Raw genomic sequence first — 19,229 nt, 5'->3', positions numbered from 1 at the left:
ACTGGGTGATATCTGGGACCTCAGTTCGGCTTATGTGGCTCCCCATTACTTGTTTTCTACCAGCCTTGCAGAGAACTGCTCTGTACAAGCACAGCATAGTATTCAGCCCAAGATTGAAGGAGACTCAATGTTAACTTTTAAAATGACAACTCTGTCCAACCCCCTTGTTTCATTAACTTTTCTCACATGTTCTAACAGCCTCAGCAGCCCCAAACTCGGATCTCTGTTTCCTTCACCCAGTATTCCCCATCTTTGGGTCTACCCCTCTGATACAATTTGAAAATTGATCCAAAGCAGAAATCTAGATTAAATGTGGAATTCACATCATGTATGAGTTTCTATTCTTTCATGAACCATGTAACTGCATTGTCTGTTGTCCAGCATCTGAGAAGTGTTGCTTTATCTCTTGTCCAGCTTTATAGTTTTACCAAGGAAAGGTAAATCTTGTTCTCTGTTATGACAAGAGCCAGAAATCTCTGACATTTATGTTTTCAGTTTATTACATTAATAAGCTTATTAAGCTTGTTTAAAACTAAGGTTTGATTAAAAACTCATTGAATCTGTAGATTAAATTGAGAATTTATGTATTTACATTGGCTCTTCCCACCAATGAACATAATGTATTGGTTTTCTTTCAGGCTTTTCAATAAAGCTTGAACATTTTATACGTTAAATCTTACACTTTTTGTTGGATTTAACAAAAATGATATTTTTGCCATTGTCAGCAGTATCTTTTGTTGTTGTAACTGATCTTAACCATGTAACTAAACTTTTTTAATTATAAAAATTTTTGTATTAATATTAACTACATTGCTGAGCTTTCTAATTGTAATCATTTGTATCTATATTATTTCCTGTCTTCCTTATTCACAGCAATATAATCTACTGCTAATTATAGCTAATTTTTCCTCTTTTTTGTCCTTACACTATTTATTTATTTACTTCTGTCTTATGTATATTACTCTACAGAAGTAATGAACTTAGGTCTGAATCTCCAATCTCAGTATTAATATTAGTATTTGCTCCAAGGGCAATCTTGTATTTTGACTTAGCTTGTAGTTAAACAATACAAGTTCTGGTTTTAGGTCTGATTTATTCTTAATTTATTTCGATCTTACAGTGTTTCTCTACTTTCCATGAGTAGAGCAATGAATAACAGTATATTTTCTCTGATCTCTAGATATTGTAAAGCTAGATATAAATTTTTCAAGGTATCTGATCTGTAGTACGGGCAGTAATATAGGTTTATGAAAATAATTTTGATAAAAACAAATTTTCGACTATGACTTTTTTCTAACAAAAATGATCTCTTCCTTAGGAATTGGTGTGCTTATGTACATACCAGATTATCTCCCACAGTGATAATGGACAACCAAGTCACTTATGTTCCAAGTAGGGGAAGGCTCTGTGGCTGGAACAATGGATTCTGTCCTCAGAGGTATGTAACAGCTCTTGAAAATAGATACTTCTTATACCATAATCACCTATGGCTTGGAATATATGAAGTTAATCAACCTAAACACATATGTTTAGTAGGATCAAGGAAGGGTCATCACATCAAACTAGATGTATGATCTTGAGTAAGTAAAATGTAGATATTAATAATACTTGCCTCATATTAATAATACTTGTGTTTTTAAAATATGTGAGAAAATGCAGTACTATACTTAGCCTAGTGCCTGGTACTTTGTAAGTTTCAATGTTAATTCTCATGCTTATTTCTATTTTCACTACTACTATTTTATGCTATAATCTGATCAACAACCTGTCCTTTATTTTCTTATGAAATTCTATATAGCTTTAAAGGTTTATTGATAATTTCCTTTTCATATTAGGTTAGAGAGAAGTCCACAATTTGGTAAGCCACCAATTGCAATTATGCTTGGTAATCCAGAAATAGCGAGTCCTTTCATCTTGTGTCTATTCTAAGGGTTCATGTTATTTAGTTTTCATTTAAAAAAAAAAAAAAAAGTAGTCTATGTAATTGTCCTAAAACACTGGGCTGAGTAACTGATAAATTCTCTGAATTCATACAGTCACAGTAGCTCAGCTGGGGGTATTTTTGAAGAACCTGAAATAAGAACTAAAATTGTTATTCAGGTCATGATAGTTAATATTATGCAAATTGTCATACAAATAACTCAGGCAATGAATCTGACACATCAGTAATCTGGAAGACTGTGCAGTAAGAATACATGAAATCAAGGTGTTTCTTATCCTTTTAGGAACAGCTAAGGTTCATGGTCCAGAGAGCTAAGCATATTTTAGGGATTTGAGAAAGCTGAGCTCCAGTTCTGCTTTCAGCATTTAATCCCTTTGTGACAATTTCCTTTGTGGACATGAGATACAAAGACTATGTTGTTAATTCTTGTAGTAATAAAAATATTACCACGGTATCCCATATCGAACTGCCCTTCAGAGTTCAAGGTGAATTTCTTTGTTTGTTAAACAAACCAGAAATATATATCTTTATTTTTATCTCTTATTTTTCTCTACCTTTTAATGAATCTTTCCATTCATTCACTATTTCAGTACATATGCAATGTTTGTCACTTTTCTGTTTATTATGTTTGAGCGCATACATTAGAAATGCAATTTCCCAAAGCAGGGACATTGACTCCAACAATGATGCAACTACTGCTTGAGTTCACGCTTATAAACTAGAAAGAGTCTTTTTCCAAACTGCCTTCCTATTAGCATTAGCTACTAGACTGGAGATGACGTGTCACTGGAAAGAGTTATTATACTGAATATAATTTACTAAAACAAACATCAATAAATAATGCTTTCTAATAATAAATAAAGACCACTTATAGAGATGGAGGGAATCTTATACTTTCAGAAATGGAGGGAATCTCATCTTAAAATTGAGGAATAACCTCACACATTTTGAATTACCCATCAAGTTATAGCAGAAACTAAAACCCAAGTCTCCTAAACACTAGTCTGTTACGTTTCCTCCACATAATCAGGGTTTATCTGTGAAAGCAACTTGTGTTGTCTCCAAATTGTTGTATGCGACAAACTCCAGATCATACAGGGAGGCTAACCCACACAGCATGGGTTAAAGTCCCAGCTCCATCCCTTTTAGATACCGGATTTTGAGCAAGTTATTTCATTTTTCTGTTAATCATGTTCCTCATCAGCAAATCAGGATAATAATAGTACTTTCCTCGAAGAACTAATATGAGGATTAAATAAGATACTATATGCCCATTTTCATAGACCTGTTTGATAAATATTAGCTATATAGGGATAAAAATAATATGGTAAAATTGTATTTATGATTTACATTTACATACATGGAGCCTGTAATTTAGTATCATTCACTATTTATATCGATTGTTGAAATGTTAATTTCTTCATGGCTTCCTTCCATGGTTTCTTCTCAGAAATAATATTTTCTCATGTTAGATCTCTCTCTCTCTTTTCTCTTTTCTCTTCTCTCTCTCTCTGTTTCTCTCTCTCTCTCTCTCTCTCTCTCTCTCTCTCTCTCTCTCTCTCTCTCTCTCTCAGAAATACTTTATGGGAGAAATAACACATAGTATGATTTAAAAACTTGAGAAATGAAAAAATTCAGGTTGAAAATAATAGCAGTTATCAATTTCAATTAGATCACTAATACCCGACTAGTTTTAAGTCGTTTGATTTGGAGGAAAACATCCTTTTAACTTACAACAACATAAAAAATGATAATTGAAATAAAATAAATTCTCCTCATAAACTATTTAAAATTTTGAATTAAAATAAGTTTTAATATTGGTTTAGTGAAAAACATTTTCAAGGGGAAACTTACAGTATCTTTAGAAGATGTGATGATAGGTATAAGTTTAAAATACCAAATAGTATGACCCTTAATATATTTTATAATGTTTTTAAAGAGATCTAAGTTTGACAATAATATTAATAATAAATAAAATAACAGATAACGATAACCGAATGCTAATTATATACCAAGAATCATCTCACTTTACAATAATTATTCCAACTGGTAATATAATGTGAAACAACTAATCTGTTTTTCCCAATGGTTCTCTCTAGATCTCAGAGGACATCACATCCTGTCTACAGGATGCAACATAAAATTGTCACCTCTTTGGAATGGAAGTGCTGTCCTGGGTTCAGTGGAGCAAAATGTGAGCTAAAAGGTATATTCTAATATTAATTTTATAGTAACAATTGCAAGCATAAAATTTCTGAAGAATAAGCAACTGATTCCAGTAAAGAAAAAAAAGATGCATTTTCTCTTTGAACCGGTTAGTTCCAGTTCAATTTTTTGAAATAATATTGTGTCTATGAATGAAATTCAGTTTTAAAGCATATATACAAATATGGCATGAATTATTCTGCTTTATATCTATACATCCTAACGGAGCCATTTCTTCAGCTGAGATTTTAAGGATTTTCTGGTGGCAAAGCTGATCAAACACACAGTAATTTGCCATGGCTTAACATCTATGTGACTATTATTTTGCTTTTGGCTTTAAACAGATTTCCTTTGAACAATAAGATATGGCATCAGCATACATATTTTAAATGAATGAATATCACAAGAAAGGCCGTTAGCAGTGGTGGGGAATTCAATCAGCAGTGTAAGAGACTGTGATTAAAAATTAATATAAGTGTGAAGAAACCATTACAATTCATATTAAAAAAAAAGTTGTAACATAAAAGCTCAGTTTAGCTGGGATATTACATATGATTCTTCTAGCCCAATTCAACAAGAATCTAGAGGTTTGTTCTGGGTCTAGCCTGATTTCAAAGATGTTAAAAAAAATTAATACGTTTTTAAAGTATAGCATGAATATGTTCTTTATAATCAGATCAAGTAAAATTTTAAACAAAATATTATCTATACAAAAAATATTTGGAAACAAGGTAATTTAGCATATTCTTTGAAAATCCAAGTATGATACTGCTTTCAGAGGACTTTGGATTTCCATGAGGTACACAGATATACTCACAGAGGTAAAATATATTTGTTTATTGTCTGTATATGGCTAAAAATTCTGGATGGTATTTAGAATTATATTTCTAAAGTCTGAGATTAGTTTTCATATTTCTCTTATATATAAAAAAAAGGATTTCTTAGGAATATTGATTCCATTATTATTTCTTCAAGATTCAAGTGTTTGTTCACAGCATATCTTTCTAGAAATATAAATGCCATTACACATCCTGTTGTACATAAGGGGCTTAACGGAGATATAAGGCAGGAAGCAAAGCCTGCACATCAAGGGCCATCCTGGCTCCCACTGGTAACTGTGATTTCCTCATGCATGCTTCATCCTTTTATACCTACTATAGTTGACCCTTGAATAACGCAGGAGTTAGGGGTGCTAACGTTTCCCACAGTTAAAAATTTGCATATGATTTTTGCCTTCTCACAAACTTAACTACAGTCATCTCTTGATATTTGTGGGAGATTGGTTACAGGAACCCAGTGGATACCAAAATCTGCGAATGCTCAAGTCTCTAATATCAAATGGCATAGAACAGTACATACCGTAGGCCTTCACATCCGTGGATTCCAAATCACCAATCAAAAATACTATTTTCCATCCAGATTGGTTGAATCCAAAGATGTAAAACATTGGGATATGGAGGACCAGCTATATCTTTGTTGAAAAAAATTCTCGTATGGGTAGATCCACACAGCTCAAGCCCATGTTGTACAAGGGTCAACTGTAATTGATTATTAATTACAATGTGGACTATATACATCTAGAAAGAAAGAAAACACAGAATTTCATCATTATAAATATATACGTAAGAATCAAGACTAATTGACAGTTTTGCATATCTACTATATACTATCATTCCCCCTTTTTTTCAAAGTATTATATATTTAAATTTAATTCAAGTAGTTTAGTTTTGTTTAATGACACCTTGTGTTCTAATTGGAAGTAACCTGTGGGTATCTTTAATACTAGATTTATAAACTGTTATCTTGAATTCCCATTAACAAAAATGTCCCAGAACAGTTTTGACTGTGCCCTTCTGTCATAATACCATAATTAGAATTACTCATAATTCAGGTTTCTGCCAATTAAGCTTTGTGGAAAGATCTTTTTATTGAAATCTATGGTAGGAATAATTTTCTGAAGGCATATATGCCTATTGTGTCATGTTGTCATACAATAAATTCTAAAATAACTGTGATTCCAAAAGAGCCCACTGTTATTCCCTACAATATTATGACCATCCCACTATTCATTTTTATTGCAGTACATAAAAATTGTTGAATTTTTTATTAGTGCAATTGATGCACTGGATGTATCAAGAACTACTGTGTCCCTTTGTCCCTTGAACCAGTCTTCATTATCTCATCTATTGTGGTTTGTGTGTTTGTTTTTCACAATTTACCCTTCTGATTCCTACCAAAAATCATGTCAAGTTCCCCTCCTTTTTTTTTTTTTTTTTATCATACTTTATATATATGCCAGCAGTCTTTTATTCTTACATAGGAGAGAAAATTGGCAAGTTTCCTTTGACGACCCTCTCCACTCTGTCTCATATGACAAGCCGCCCCAAATATGGCAACAATAATCAGTGTGGCTGATCTGTTCTTTAAATTTCTTAAGAGCCCTGAAGAGTTTTGAATAACCTGGTTGGGTAGCTTACCACTATAATTACTTCAGTGCTAGTCCTTCACAACACCAGGAGATTATTTTATTCATAGAAAATTTGTAAAAGACTACATAAATTTCACAAATTCCTGCTTCCCCGATAAGTTTCCTCCCGACAAACATACTAAATTTTATAAAACAAAAGTAATGATTTTATTTTTGTTTATATTGCAGCAGAGAGATGTTTTTAATTATATGAGAAAGAGCAATAGATCAGGAATAATCATTGGACCGGCTAGCAACTGTACTCTTTTGTTTCTCCTCCACTTGTCTACTGCTCTCTCTCTCTTAATTTCTCCCTTATTCTATATAGATCCATCCCCAACCTGTTAGGAAAAGATGTTGTAATTCAAAATATATTGGGCAATTCTTCCTGTTTTCTTATTCTACAGTGTGCTCTTTATAATATTACTGAACCTCTCTACACATGCTCTTTTTGCTGCAACTCAGGTAACCAGAATTCTAGTAATAAGTTCTAGATTAGCTTATTAAAAACATTAGTCATACTTGCAAGAGGAAACAAATTTTTTAAAAGTATAAGTGAATAGAACTTTGTTGAAAAAAAATAGAGTATGAAGTCCAACAACAGAGCAATAGATTCGATATGTTTTACATTTGTTATACCTTTTGAGAGTCTTCAGAAACTAATTTTGTGATAACTAAGACTTTTTTTTGAAATGTCAGTAACAAAATGCTTTTTAAAGAAATGTTATAAAATTTGCAATAATATGCTTTTCCAGTAGATGTCTCTAAAATATTCTGAAGTAAAACAAGTAAATTGTGGTTTGCTCTAATGACACAAAACACAGACATTTCAGTTCAAATAATGTCATATCAGACAGGAGAAAAGAAAAACTTATCTGTAAATTCACTAAAAAAATCCAGTCAGCTTTAGTTAGATCCTCCATATAGGAAAAAAGTATTTTATAAAAGTATGCTTTATAAAATCTATCACAGATATTCTAAATGCTGAAAAAATATAATCATGCAGTTCTGGAAATAGCCTGATCTCTGCCGTATGTTATAAATATATGAACACATTTCATTTCATACTGTGAAATAATTGAATAAATTTTATAAGTTATTGTAACTCACATTTTAAAAATGGAGCTTCTCCAGTAAGATTATCTTAAAATATTACCTCAATTAATATGAAACAAAAGTTATAATATTTAAAACAAAAAAATATTTCTTATATTTTTGCATATTTCATTCTTCCAAGTGGTGGTTAATGTTCTCCACTTTGGAAAAGAACCTTACTTTCTGTATACATCTTGCTCAAAATTATGATATATTTTGTCAAAATTCACCATGTACCTTAAATTTTTGTTGCGCCAAATTTCCTTCTTTGATTGAACTATTAAATCCCAGTAAATCTTTATACATGTACTAAACGACACCATGCAGACATTCACTTAATATTGCAGGATCAGCTGGAAACCAGTCTTGTCAAGCCGCACAGGAAGGTTTCTGCTTCTAAGGGAGAGAGAGCAAGCTTCCTCATTACTGAGTTGCCATTAATGACTTCCTCCATGTCTCAGAGGCCTGGAAGAGGAAAAAAAAATACACTCATAAATAACACCTGTCTAATTTTAAAAAAAAAGAAAGAAAGAAAAAAGGGAAATGCACCTAATGAGGAGGCTGTTTCTCTTGACATTCACCGACTTTGCCTGTAAGTCCTTCGTTATCAAGGTCAGAGTTTCTTAGTGCAAGGAAACAGAAGTAATCATATAGGAGAAGAGAGAAAAAGGAATCTAATTTTTTTAATATATTGAATTTTTTTAAATCTAAAGTGCATAAAGATCTTTAAAAGTTACTAGACTTAAATAAATACTATTCTGTTTCAGCTCCAATCTCATGGAAAGGAACAAAGCAAAAGTCTGTGCTTAAGTGCCCAATGAGATAGATTGCCTGAAAAATCTAGGATCTGTGGCAGCCCTTATGGTATAGAATACATTTGGGAAGACATTTAGGAAGACAGAAGAATTTCTAAATGAAAAAATAAAAGCACATTGATCAACCGGGAACTTTATTACAGGAGAGTAACTGACTCCATTGTTAGAGATTCTATCAGTGCTTTTTCACCAGCTAAACCACCTGCAATAAATTGGGATGAATGCAAGTATTGAACTCTGGTCAACATAGAGAGCTAGAAAAAGATAATAAACTATTGAACTTGTTAAACAGGCATTTCAAGTTTTTAACAGCCTTGACAGGGACTCCATCCAATGAATTCCAGAGAAAAGAGATTCACGTGACAATTGTATCCTAAAAATCTTTGTGTGGTACTTAACTTTCCCTCCCCCACTCAATTTAAGAGAACAATTTCCTCACCTATTTCATCCTAAAACAATTTAAAGATAACTATAGCTGAGAGCAAATGGGAGGTTTTATGCAGATACACCCCCCCTACACACACGCACACATACACACACAGTCACATCAGTTTTTGTCATTCAATAGTTAAAGTATTTTTCTTACAGTTTCTTTCAAATCGGTCTTTTTAAAACTTTACAAAAATATAGAATTTTAATTTTTCTTATTTCATGTATATTATTTTCCCACATAATAAGGAGTAAATCACTAAAGCTTAGTATGCAAAAAAAACTAGACTTTTAGTCGATATTTTTCGTATTATTCTCTATCTCTTTCAATTTCTTTTTTTTTCTTTCTGAAGAGATTAATTTCTCTTCGCCCACTTGTTACTGATTTAAATTTTTTTATCTTTTTTATTTTTTTCCTAATCTGCTGATTTTCTCCAGCATGTCACTTTCTATTCTCTTGTTTGTAATGCAATAGCATTTTTCCAGATCACATGAATGAAATTTATTTGAAATTCTTTTGACCCTAAGGTCAATAGAAAACTAGACTTTAGCTATTCATTTACCTCCTTTCTATTCTGAACACTTGACCTCTTACCCAGATTTGTTTTCACTTTCTGCACGTCTATCTTACCTCGATTGCATTGCACAAAAAGAACTCTGAGGATGACCTGCCCCCACTCAAATACAACCCTTGAAGACTCAAAATCCCTCGCACACCTACTCTTGTTTGTGTGTGTCAGTATGTATGTGTAAGATTCCCTGCTTTGCTTGTCCTCAAGTGGAAAACACTAAGGGAAATGCAATGTTATTATCTCCACATTCAATATACAACATACAGTACTTTGTAAAGAATGAGACAAAGAGAAGTGATTTCATTTGAATATAATAACGCAATATAAAATAATGCCTTACTGTTTATAATAAGGCTTTAGCAAAGTATTTTGAAACTTGGAAATAAACCCTATATAAAATGCTGTTGTGACTTGTGTTGAATAAGGGGCCATATTCAAACATTTAACAACTAATTCAGTATAAATTAATCTATGTCAATTTACAAATCAAAAATTGATAATACATTATTTTCTTAAGTTAATGCATATATTATCTATAGTATATTATAAAATTTCATACCAGGTAGTATAAAGCATAATAAACCATTCATCCTATTATTCTAATAATTTCTAAACAATGTATTAATTTCTATAAATTCTTGGTGTGCTCTTCCTTTTGACATAGATGACTCCAGCTAAATAATGTCCTGTCAGAGAGATGATTAATATAGGGAACTGCCACAATCTCTTTTAAAGACTTCTCCATTAGATTTACAGTCATTGTGTCACATTAGATATTGGTAAATTGATAATTTTTATCAACATCAATGATATTACCATTCTTCAGAATGAACGGTGACTGCATTGAGATTTTTTTCCAGCTCTTGAATACTGTGTGCATTTCTAATATTCAAGATATTTATTTTTAATTGAATCACAAACATTCTTGTAGGAATGTACAGTTTAATTAATTCATAGATCTTTGTGTTCGGTTGCTCGTGGGCGCCATTACACCAGTGGGTAAGTGGCTCAATACCTAAGATGGCCGACGGCTCACAACCAAAGTTACAGCAGAGACTTCCCGGGTGGCAAGATCAGCCAAACGGAAAAGTCTCCACCCTGTAACCCCACGGATATCCTGGGCCAAAATCTTTAAAAACCGTGCCTATACCCCAGGCACGCGCAACTTCTCTGGCCCCTTTCCTCGGGACCAGTGAACCTGGCCTGCAGACCCTAATAAAGCCTGTTTTATACTTTGCTTTGGCTCAATCTCACCCTCATTTTCGTCTCCCACGGCCTATCACTTTGCAAATGTCATCTGGCCAAATTCACGGCCCCATAAATCAAGAAACTTAAAAATGTATTATATATTTGAGTTTTGTCATATAAATTTCATTTTTTGATAATTTTTTAGAAAATCTATGTTTCTCATGTAATCAATCCCTTATCAATTTTTGTTTCAAATAGTTAATATATACATTTTTATATCTAAAATATATTTCGTCAGTATTAAAATTATTTCTAGTTCAGTAAGGGGAACTTCTATTCCACTTCTCTATTAGAATGTTATTTCTAAAAACCAGTTCTCTCTCTTTTTAAAAGCTTATTTTCCAAATGCTAACTATAAAACTGATTTGCAGTGCTATGGCTTTATCTGAATTATGCTACAGGTAAATTCTTTTCTGAAATGATCAATTATTTCATTTATACGACATATAAAAATTCAAATGTTGTCTTCTAAATATTTTTCTTGTATTGACTTTTTATTGATATACTTGATAAAGTATCTTTGAAATTTTGTATTTTAAAAGGTTTGCTTTACTTGAAATTTTTTAACATTATAAAAGCTTATTTCATAACATTGTTATAAAGTTCTTTAATATTTTCCCCTTTATGATTACAAATGAACTTTAACAGAAATTGAATGCCATTCAGATGAAAAATAAATCTAGTAATTTTAATTTTAAATAATACAAATTTAGATCATTATTTGAATCCGACATCAATATAGCAAGTAAAAGTTACCCATGATTTTTGAAGATCATATTGAATTTCATTCTAAAAATACATATTATTTCTTTTAGACTTAATTGTTTTTTTGATATTGATTTGATCTTTTTATTTTGATATTTTATATATCAAAACAAGTGCCAGATTAACTTATTTTTTATACTCTATCATTAGATGATCCAGGTCCAGGTTCATTTTTGATAACATTTTTTTTCTCAGAGTCAAAAATTCATACTCATGAATCTGAAAGAAATGCTTTGAAAATTCAGTTAATTTTTTGTGTTCTTTCCAGTATTTTTAATAATGTGTTATCAATTCTTGAATAATATTTATCAAAAACTATACAATGATAACAATTAATATGTATTAACAAGTAAACTAAAGTACAAATGACTTGAAAATTCTAACTACTACATAAACCAATAATAAACTGATGAGTCTGCTAAGACACGGAATGTTCATAAAGTCTATGCAAAGCATAACATGAGCCCAAAAATGCTAATCTGAAAAACGTTTCTCAAGTGTTTTACAATAGGAATTCCATTCATCATGTATCCTACAAGACATATCCTTATTAACTTGAAATAAGTTAATATTACAATTTTTATAATTAATTTTATCACTTATTACACATTACATATTTACCAACAGGTGTGACTATACTTCAATGTTTTAATAATTGGTAGGCCATATTGATGCATACTGACTAAATAAAACCTTGGAGGTAGGTATGTGGAACATCGATAGGTGAGAGTGAGGAGTAGTAACCTAAGTTTTCAGTAGAAAGGGCTTTTATTTATGAGACATTCTAAAATTGTCCATGGACTCTAGACTTAATCAATAGGAAGATCGCTTAAACACTCTTCACATGCTTCCTTGCTTAGCAGGCCCTCTTCAGGGGCCTTGTGTCATAATAATAGAGAGAATGGTATTATCTACATGAGGGAATAGGGGAGCTGTGAAAAGCACTTTCTACCCTGCTCCACATCACTTACCCCTTATAAAGGCCCACTTCTCTATGGAATGGTAGGAGACTCAAGGTTTTCATTCATTAGTTTTAATAAATCATATCTTTAACTTATGTTCTTGTTATCAACAAGCATGTGTGGCTGTTTAAAAATCTAGGAAAATTGATTTTTAATTGCAATTTCAATATAAAAATATCTGGCATTTTCTGCCTCTAACAATGAATTTACTTATTAGAATCAAAAAATTTTGCAATTCTTTCTAAATCAGTACTTCTTAACCTGGTTCATACTTCATAATTACCTGTGAACTTTTAAATATATACATAAACACACATGCTCAATTCCCTAGAACAGATCAACTTAATCATAATCTTCAGATGGGGGAATGGAAAAACATTTGATATTTTTAGCATTTCAAAGTTTACAGGTGCTTCCTATTTCCATCCATGATGAAAAATTACTGTTTTTGAGAAATATTTTTTAAAAAAGTAATGTGTTCAAAGTTCACGAGAGAAAAAGAAATTTGAATAACAATCTTGCATACCACAAAACAATACAGTTTTTGTTTTTACTATAATTATGTATTGCTTGCTAACAAAGTATCCACCAGGTATCCAATTATGGTATGCCCTTCAATCCATCAGCTCTTATTGTTTTCTTATGATCTAGCTCAAAAAGGTAAGCAGTAAAACAATGAAAATACTATTTGCGCATCTTATTAAACTCACCTGTTCCTTTTGCTGTAAATACTTAAAAGTCTATATCTTGAACACTCTTATACTATTAAGAGAAACAAAGAAAGTAGAGAGGTGAGAAGTTGCTAAAGATTAATCTTGATGCTCTACTCCAGTGATTCTCATACTTTAGTGTACATTGGAATTACCTGGAGAGCTTGTTAAACCACAGATTGCCGGCCCACTTCGGGGTGTTTTAAATTAGCAGGGCTGGGCTGGGGCCTAGAAGTTGCATTTTCAGAAGTTCCCAGGTGATGCTGATACTGCTGATTCAGGGACCTGGGTTTGAGAACCATGGTTTATTCTCTAGCTGCCCTCCTGGATAGACAGCTTTTAGCTGCCAGACAAATGCTTTATTAGATCATCTAAGGAGGAATTTTGATTTTTTTAATTATGCAATTATTTAATTGATATGTTTGTGTGAATTAATTTGAATTTAGGTTGAGAACTTAATTGCTAAGACTGAGTAGAAAATTAACACTTTTTGCCACTTACCACAGCCCCCAGATAAGTACACTTTCTCCCAAGCTGCAGACTGTCTTCTTCAACCAAATACATCAACAATTACTCAGGACTTTAAGTAATACAATTAGGGGGGAAAAAAACAAAATCAAAACAATAACCCTGGACATGAATGGAAATTCATTAATTTAACTCAATGCTGTGAAGAAAAGCAGTGCAAAATTCAACTAACAATAGAGACTAACTCAAATTAGTGCCAAGTATATTATGCTTTCTATGGAATGGAGATGCTTTAGGATTATTGTCACAGCCACAAATGCACTAGGGAGTATAATTAACATGTGCCCAAGGTTCAGTTTCATTGGTACATAATTTCACATGGGAAGAAGAACAGATACCAAACACTTGTTTCCTCAGATTTTAATATGCAGACTTTAATGAGTAAATTTGTTCATTAGAAGTCTGAAAATTACAGACATACACTGCTTAATGTTCAATATTTTTAATAAATTTCTTTAAATTGTTTTCTCCAATGAAAAATTATATTGCCATTGAAAATATTACTTGATTCATGGGAAATGGGAAGGGATTCTTTAATAGAGTTAAATTTATTTTATTAGAATTTCTATTTTTCTAAAATGTCACTGATTTCATGGGTCAATCCCCTTGAGATATATCCTGTAACAGTTTACAGTTTACTTGTAGTCTGTGTTCTGAGCTTATGGATTTCTTAAATATCTGGTGAAAATCCATTTAGGTGGCACTATTACTTAAACAGATATTCTTTCCGTAAGAATCCTGTAGCTCCCTTATTTCCAAGTAGACACCAGTTGGCATATGCATTGTCAAACAGCAGCTTTTGTAGCTGTTCCCTTAAAAACTTGCTATAGCTTTTAACACAGCTGATTTTAAAGTCCTCTCAATTATGCAGACACTTTACAACTTCCAGTTTACAGTTTCCCTCAAACTACTGATCATTTTCCCCTAACAGGAGACTTGAATAATTTTGTTTTTTTTTTTTTTCCAACCATAATTAGAGTTCTGCCTCCTAGATCAACGTGATAACACATTGCCCTATGAGTAGGAGCAGAGCCCCTTACTCTGCAATCATCCTGAACCATCATGCTTCAGTACACAGGAAAATGAATGTCAGCCACATATTGCTCGGAACTGGAAAAAAAAAAATGAGGCAGGCCCAATGCTTAACTCTCTCTTCTCTCCTTTTGCTTCCATCTAGCCCAGGAACAGCAGCAATTGCTACACACCAACCAGGCTGAGAGTCACGCAGCTGTTGGCGGAGCAACAGCAGAGCAACTGCAGCAGCAAGACTGTTGTGACCCAGGTTCGTAATTGCTATCTCTAACCTAATCATGGTCAGCACTTTAGGACAACATCCAAACAAGAAATCATTGGCTGTCAAGTGTTTGACGATGACACGTTAACATACCTCTGAAACCTTTTCTATTGGTGCTCCATGTTGGGAGAAGCCGGTTGCGCTGCAGGTTCCGGGCCGGAAAGGGGCCATGCATTATTATTGCAGCTCTGTGTGCAAACACAGAAGGAAAGCAAAAATGCCATCATATTGGGTTGTAAGGAAATCACAGGTCCCCAAAATAAATTCAAACTTTTCTCCTCCAAAGAGTGCATTCGTGGAAGAATCTTGATATGGAAAGAACGACTTGATTATTTTAAGGGAGCTAAGAAGGCTCCCTTTCATTAGTTGATGAGATCACCAACAGGTGTTGATCGCTAACTAAGGAAAAGAATTGTAACTAAGAATCAACAAGAATCTCTTGATCTAAAGTTGTACTGTCACATAGTTTTTCATCTTTCTAATCATAGTACTTTACTATTTCTTTTAGTCTTAACTTTACCTTTTAGAAATATGTTTGGTTACTGATAAACATCTCTTAATTGTATTTGGCATAGGTTGTCATAGAAACTCATGCACTCAAATTGAGAAATGTGACTTAAAGGGATCTCTTTAAGATGGCAGGTGAATATATCTCAGAAACTGATTTTTTTGAAGGGATTGAAATTCAGGATCATCTTAAAATACCATAAAATCCTCCTTGAATTATTGAAGCATATGTGTAAAGGCATGGAAAGCATCATTGCTGAATAACGTGATTTAAACTTAATTCTGAATCTATCTCTCATTAAAGAATGCCTCAGTAAATAATAAAATCCTCAGAATACAGAAAAGCCCACACACATGTAGGCGTACAGATGTATGCTTTTAATGCTGAAACGCTGGGTTCGAAAGCAGAAGATTGGGCATTAGCACTGTAACCTCAAACAAATATTTTGGTTTTTTGACCCTCAATTTCTTCATCTGTTGAGAGTGTAACAACTTTTTAAGGTTAAAAGAAAGATGGAAAATTCTGGACATAGGTAAAACATTTTAGAAATCTAAGATATTATAATGCTTTTTATAAATTTCTACCCCAAAATAGTGTAAAATTTAGGTTGCCATTTGCTAAATGCATATACTCTATATTTTCAAATATATAGTACAAACTTGGTTTATTTAAATTACCTTTAAACCTATCATGAAATTTGAGAGGTTTTAAATATGTATTTTTAAATGTTTTCAATTTTGTCTTCTATGAACAGCAGTGACACAAAAAATGACTGACCAGATGAACCAACAGGCAATGAAACTGAGCCTTCTGCAGAAGAAGATTGACAATATTTCTTTGGTTGTAGCTGATGTGAAGGACAAGTATTCCTCCCTCGAAGAGAAAATCAGTGAAGATAAAGGCAGGGAATTTCAATCTTTTCTAAAAGGTAAAAAGTAAAGCAAAATAAATTATTTAACTAACACAAAAGGCAAATAGCTCATTTATCTTTTCTCATATTACTTCGGTATCTTCACTTTAGATTGAGTGGCATATAAGTCTAAGACAAATAACTTTCAAATAAAATATTTTTAAATCACTCAATCTCTGATATAATTTGAAACATCTGAATATTTTTTCACTATATATCAAATCTTTGAATATATCATCTGATTTATGGATATTATGTATGTAACTCATACTTCCTTATAGTTAAAATGAGCCATACTTAATTTACTTCTATTGCTGTTTTCAGTTCAGGATAAAAATAAGGTTAAGGAATGATTAACAGAGTAGCTAGATACGTGGTTGTCTCAATAATATTGATGAAGATATTGAGGATAAATCTAAAGTGCATTACTATCCCAGAAATTACCTGGCATTTAGAATATAATCAATAAAAATATTCTAAAACATCTCAGGTCATAGATATAATAATTCCTTTATATATATGGATCAGCTTCTCCTGAATTTTGTGCTCTTAAAATAGCAGGCAGTGTTCATTTTTGAAGTTTCTACATTATAATGTATTCCCTGTTAATCCAAGTTGTTGTAAGAATTTATTTTCTTGCAGGTGTAGGAATGAAGTCTTGTTCTCTTGGTGGCTTTAAGCTAGGCTTGTTCCCACCTTTTAGAGGCCACTGCATTTCTTGGCTCATGGCTTTCTTCTCCCATCTTTAAAAGCCAACAACAGCTGTTGAGTCCTCGTGTCATCTCTCAGACCCACTCTTCTGCTTTCTTCTTCCTCTTCTAAGGACTCATGATAACACTGAGCTCCCCTGGATAATCCAGGATAATCTTCTCATCTCAAGATTCTTAACCTTAATACATCTGCCAAGGCCCTTTTGCCAGTTAAGTAACAGGTTCAGAGAATAAGGGCGTGGACATTTTTGGCAGGGCAGCATTATTCTGCCTCCCACAGAGAAGTGTATGTAGTAATTGCTAAGGCAGAGTTATATGCAGGGTACAGTGGGACTGTTTGATAGAAGAAGGATTCTATAAAAAGAAAGCATTTCAACTGACAAGTGATGGATCAGAAGTTGTTAATTAGACAAAGGTGTTTCAGGTAGGGGTATGGATCTTTCAAGAAAATAGTTTAGTTACTAGGAGTGTCTCAATTCATTGGGTTTATTGTATGTTTTCATATTTCAGGTTTACTGTCCCTTTTATTTTGTTTTATAAATTAAAAAATACTCACTATACAACCCCATTTCTATCACTCACAAGTTTTTTGTTGTTTTTGTTTTTGTTTTTGTTTTGTTTTTTCCTATTTTTCACCTGTGGTTCATAGGTAAAAGAGATAAAAAGGTGGAGGTTCCATACTCACACAGCAGCAATCACAATTGTATTTTAACCATTCAAATAATTGGTACTATTAAGCCACTGAATGAAAGACCCTGTTCTATGTTTCTGGCATGTCCCCTATAGCCAAAATTTACTGATGGCAGCATAAGAGAAGAATATATTTTCCTGTATATTTTCATGATAGCATGAGAAAGATGTCAAATGGAAACAGTATATAATTGACTATAACCACCATAGTGAAATTGTTTAGTGAAATTCGGTCATCATAACCGGAGAGAATTAGGCCGGTCAACTGCTTTTTGTAAAGCTACTAACAAAAATTCTGATACTGACATAATAAAAAAATATACAATCATAACAACAACAACAAAAACAAACAACAAAATTCCCGCCTCATTAGGAGGCATTGATTATGTACTGAGCATAATTATGAGAACCATAGGGCCTATAATTAATGAATGTTTGTACAGGCAACAAAAACTAATCTCACTTTCCCAGGTATTGCATTTGACTAGCAAAACCACAAAATCTCCTCTTGCTTACTTTACATCTGAGGTGAGAAGCACTACTTTATCAACGAGTAGCCATAAAAAGTGTTCAAAAACCAGTGTCCGAACTCCTTAAGATGTATCTGGATGTCATGAATAGGCCATACATTCACAGCCGCATAAGGGACATGTCAAGGTATCTGATATCAAATATATCTGTTAAATCACCAGAATCAATATCATGTTTTTTAGAAAGTAGAAACACATGAGTCATATGAAATAGAATCAAATAGAGTTAAATGATATACTCACTCAGGTATTGACATAAAGCATTTTGATATATTTTTGCAAACGGGATTCTTACATATATCTTTTTCTAGCAACAAATTATAGAAATGTTATCTTAAAAGCTTCTTATCCTGAAACAAATTTTTAAGTTAATAATCTGACTTCTTTTTGGACACTGCTGTGATTTCACCCTTTATCCAATGTAATTTTTCATTTAATTTTAAAGCTAAAGTACCTCCTAATTTTCATTTTTTTCATTGCTTACTATTTTCCTAATTATTTTCATCAAGATTCTGTACCGAACTTTACCTATTTACAGTTTTTTTTTTTTTACCTATTATCATTCTATTTCAAACTTTTAGATCATGTAGTTTTTCATTTGCTGAAATTTAAGCATCTATTGTCATTGTCTACAATTAATTAAGTCAATTACACTTAAGTTTTATTTCATCTTTTCAATCTTGAAAACATTTTAAAGCCAAAATTATAAGGTTGTAACTTCCAAAGATATCTGATCTTTTACCTTGAAGATTTTATTATATTTCATTAAGTTGTCATAGAATTAAAGACAATATTAACTAACAGGAAATGAATAAATGATCCTGTAGAAAGTACAAAGAAATAACTTTG

At 32.3% G+C, this 19,229-nt stretch overlaps 1 protein-coding gene across 1 annotated transcript in view; it reads left to right on the top strand.

The window, feature by feature from the left end:
* Positions 1-19,229, top strand: part of MMRN1 (multimerin 1) — a 62,159-nt gene that overhangs the window by 20,507 nt on the left and 22,423 nt on the right. Inside the window, exons 3-6 of the mRNA XM_016161108.2 lie at positions 1,319-1,438; positions 4,042-4,148; positions 14,916-15,020; positions 16,295-16,468. Of these exons, the coding sequence (XP_016016594.2) occupies positions 1,319-1,438; positions 4,042-4,148; positions 14,916-15,020; positions 16,295-16,468 (506 nt within the window). The remainder of the gene's footprint in view (positions 1-1,318; positions 1,439-4,041; positions 4,149-14,915; positions 15,021-16,294; positions 16,469-19,229) is intronic.

Source organism: Rousettus aegyptiacus, unplaced genomic scaffold (genome assembly GCF_014176215.1).
Source record: "Rousettus aegyptiacus isolate mRouAeg1 unplaced genomic scaffold, mRouAeg1.p scaffold_m13_p_10, whole genome shotgun sequence".
Classification (NCBI taxonomy): domain Eukaryota; kingdom Metazoa; phylum Chordata; class Mammalia; order Chiroptera; family Pteropodidae; genus Rousettus; species Rousettus aegyptiacus.
The sequence above is the reverse complement of the archived record's forward strand: the minus strand, read 5'-3'. Positions and strand labels throughout refer to the sequence as shown.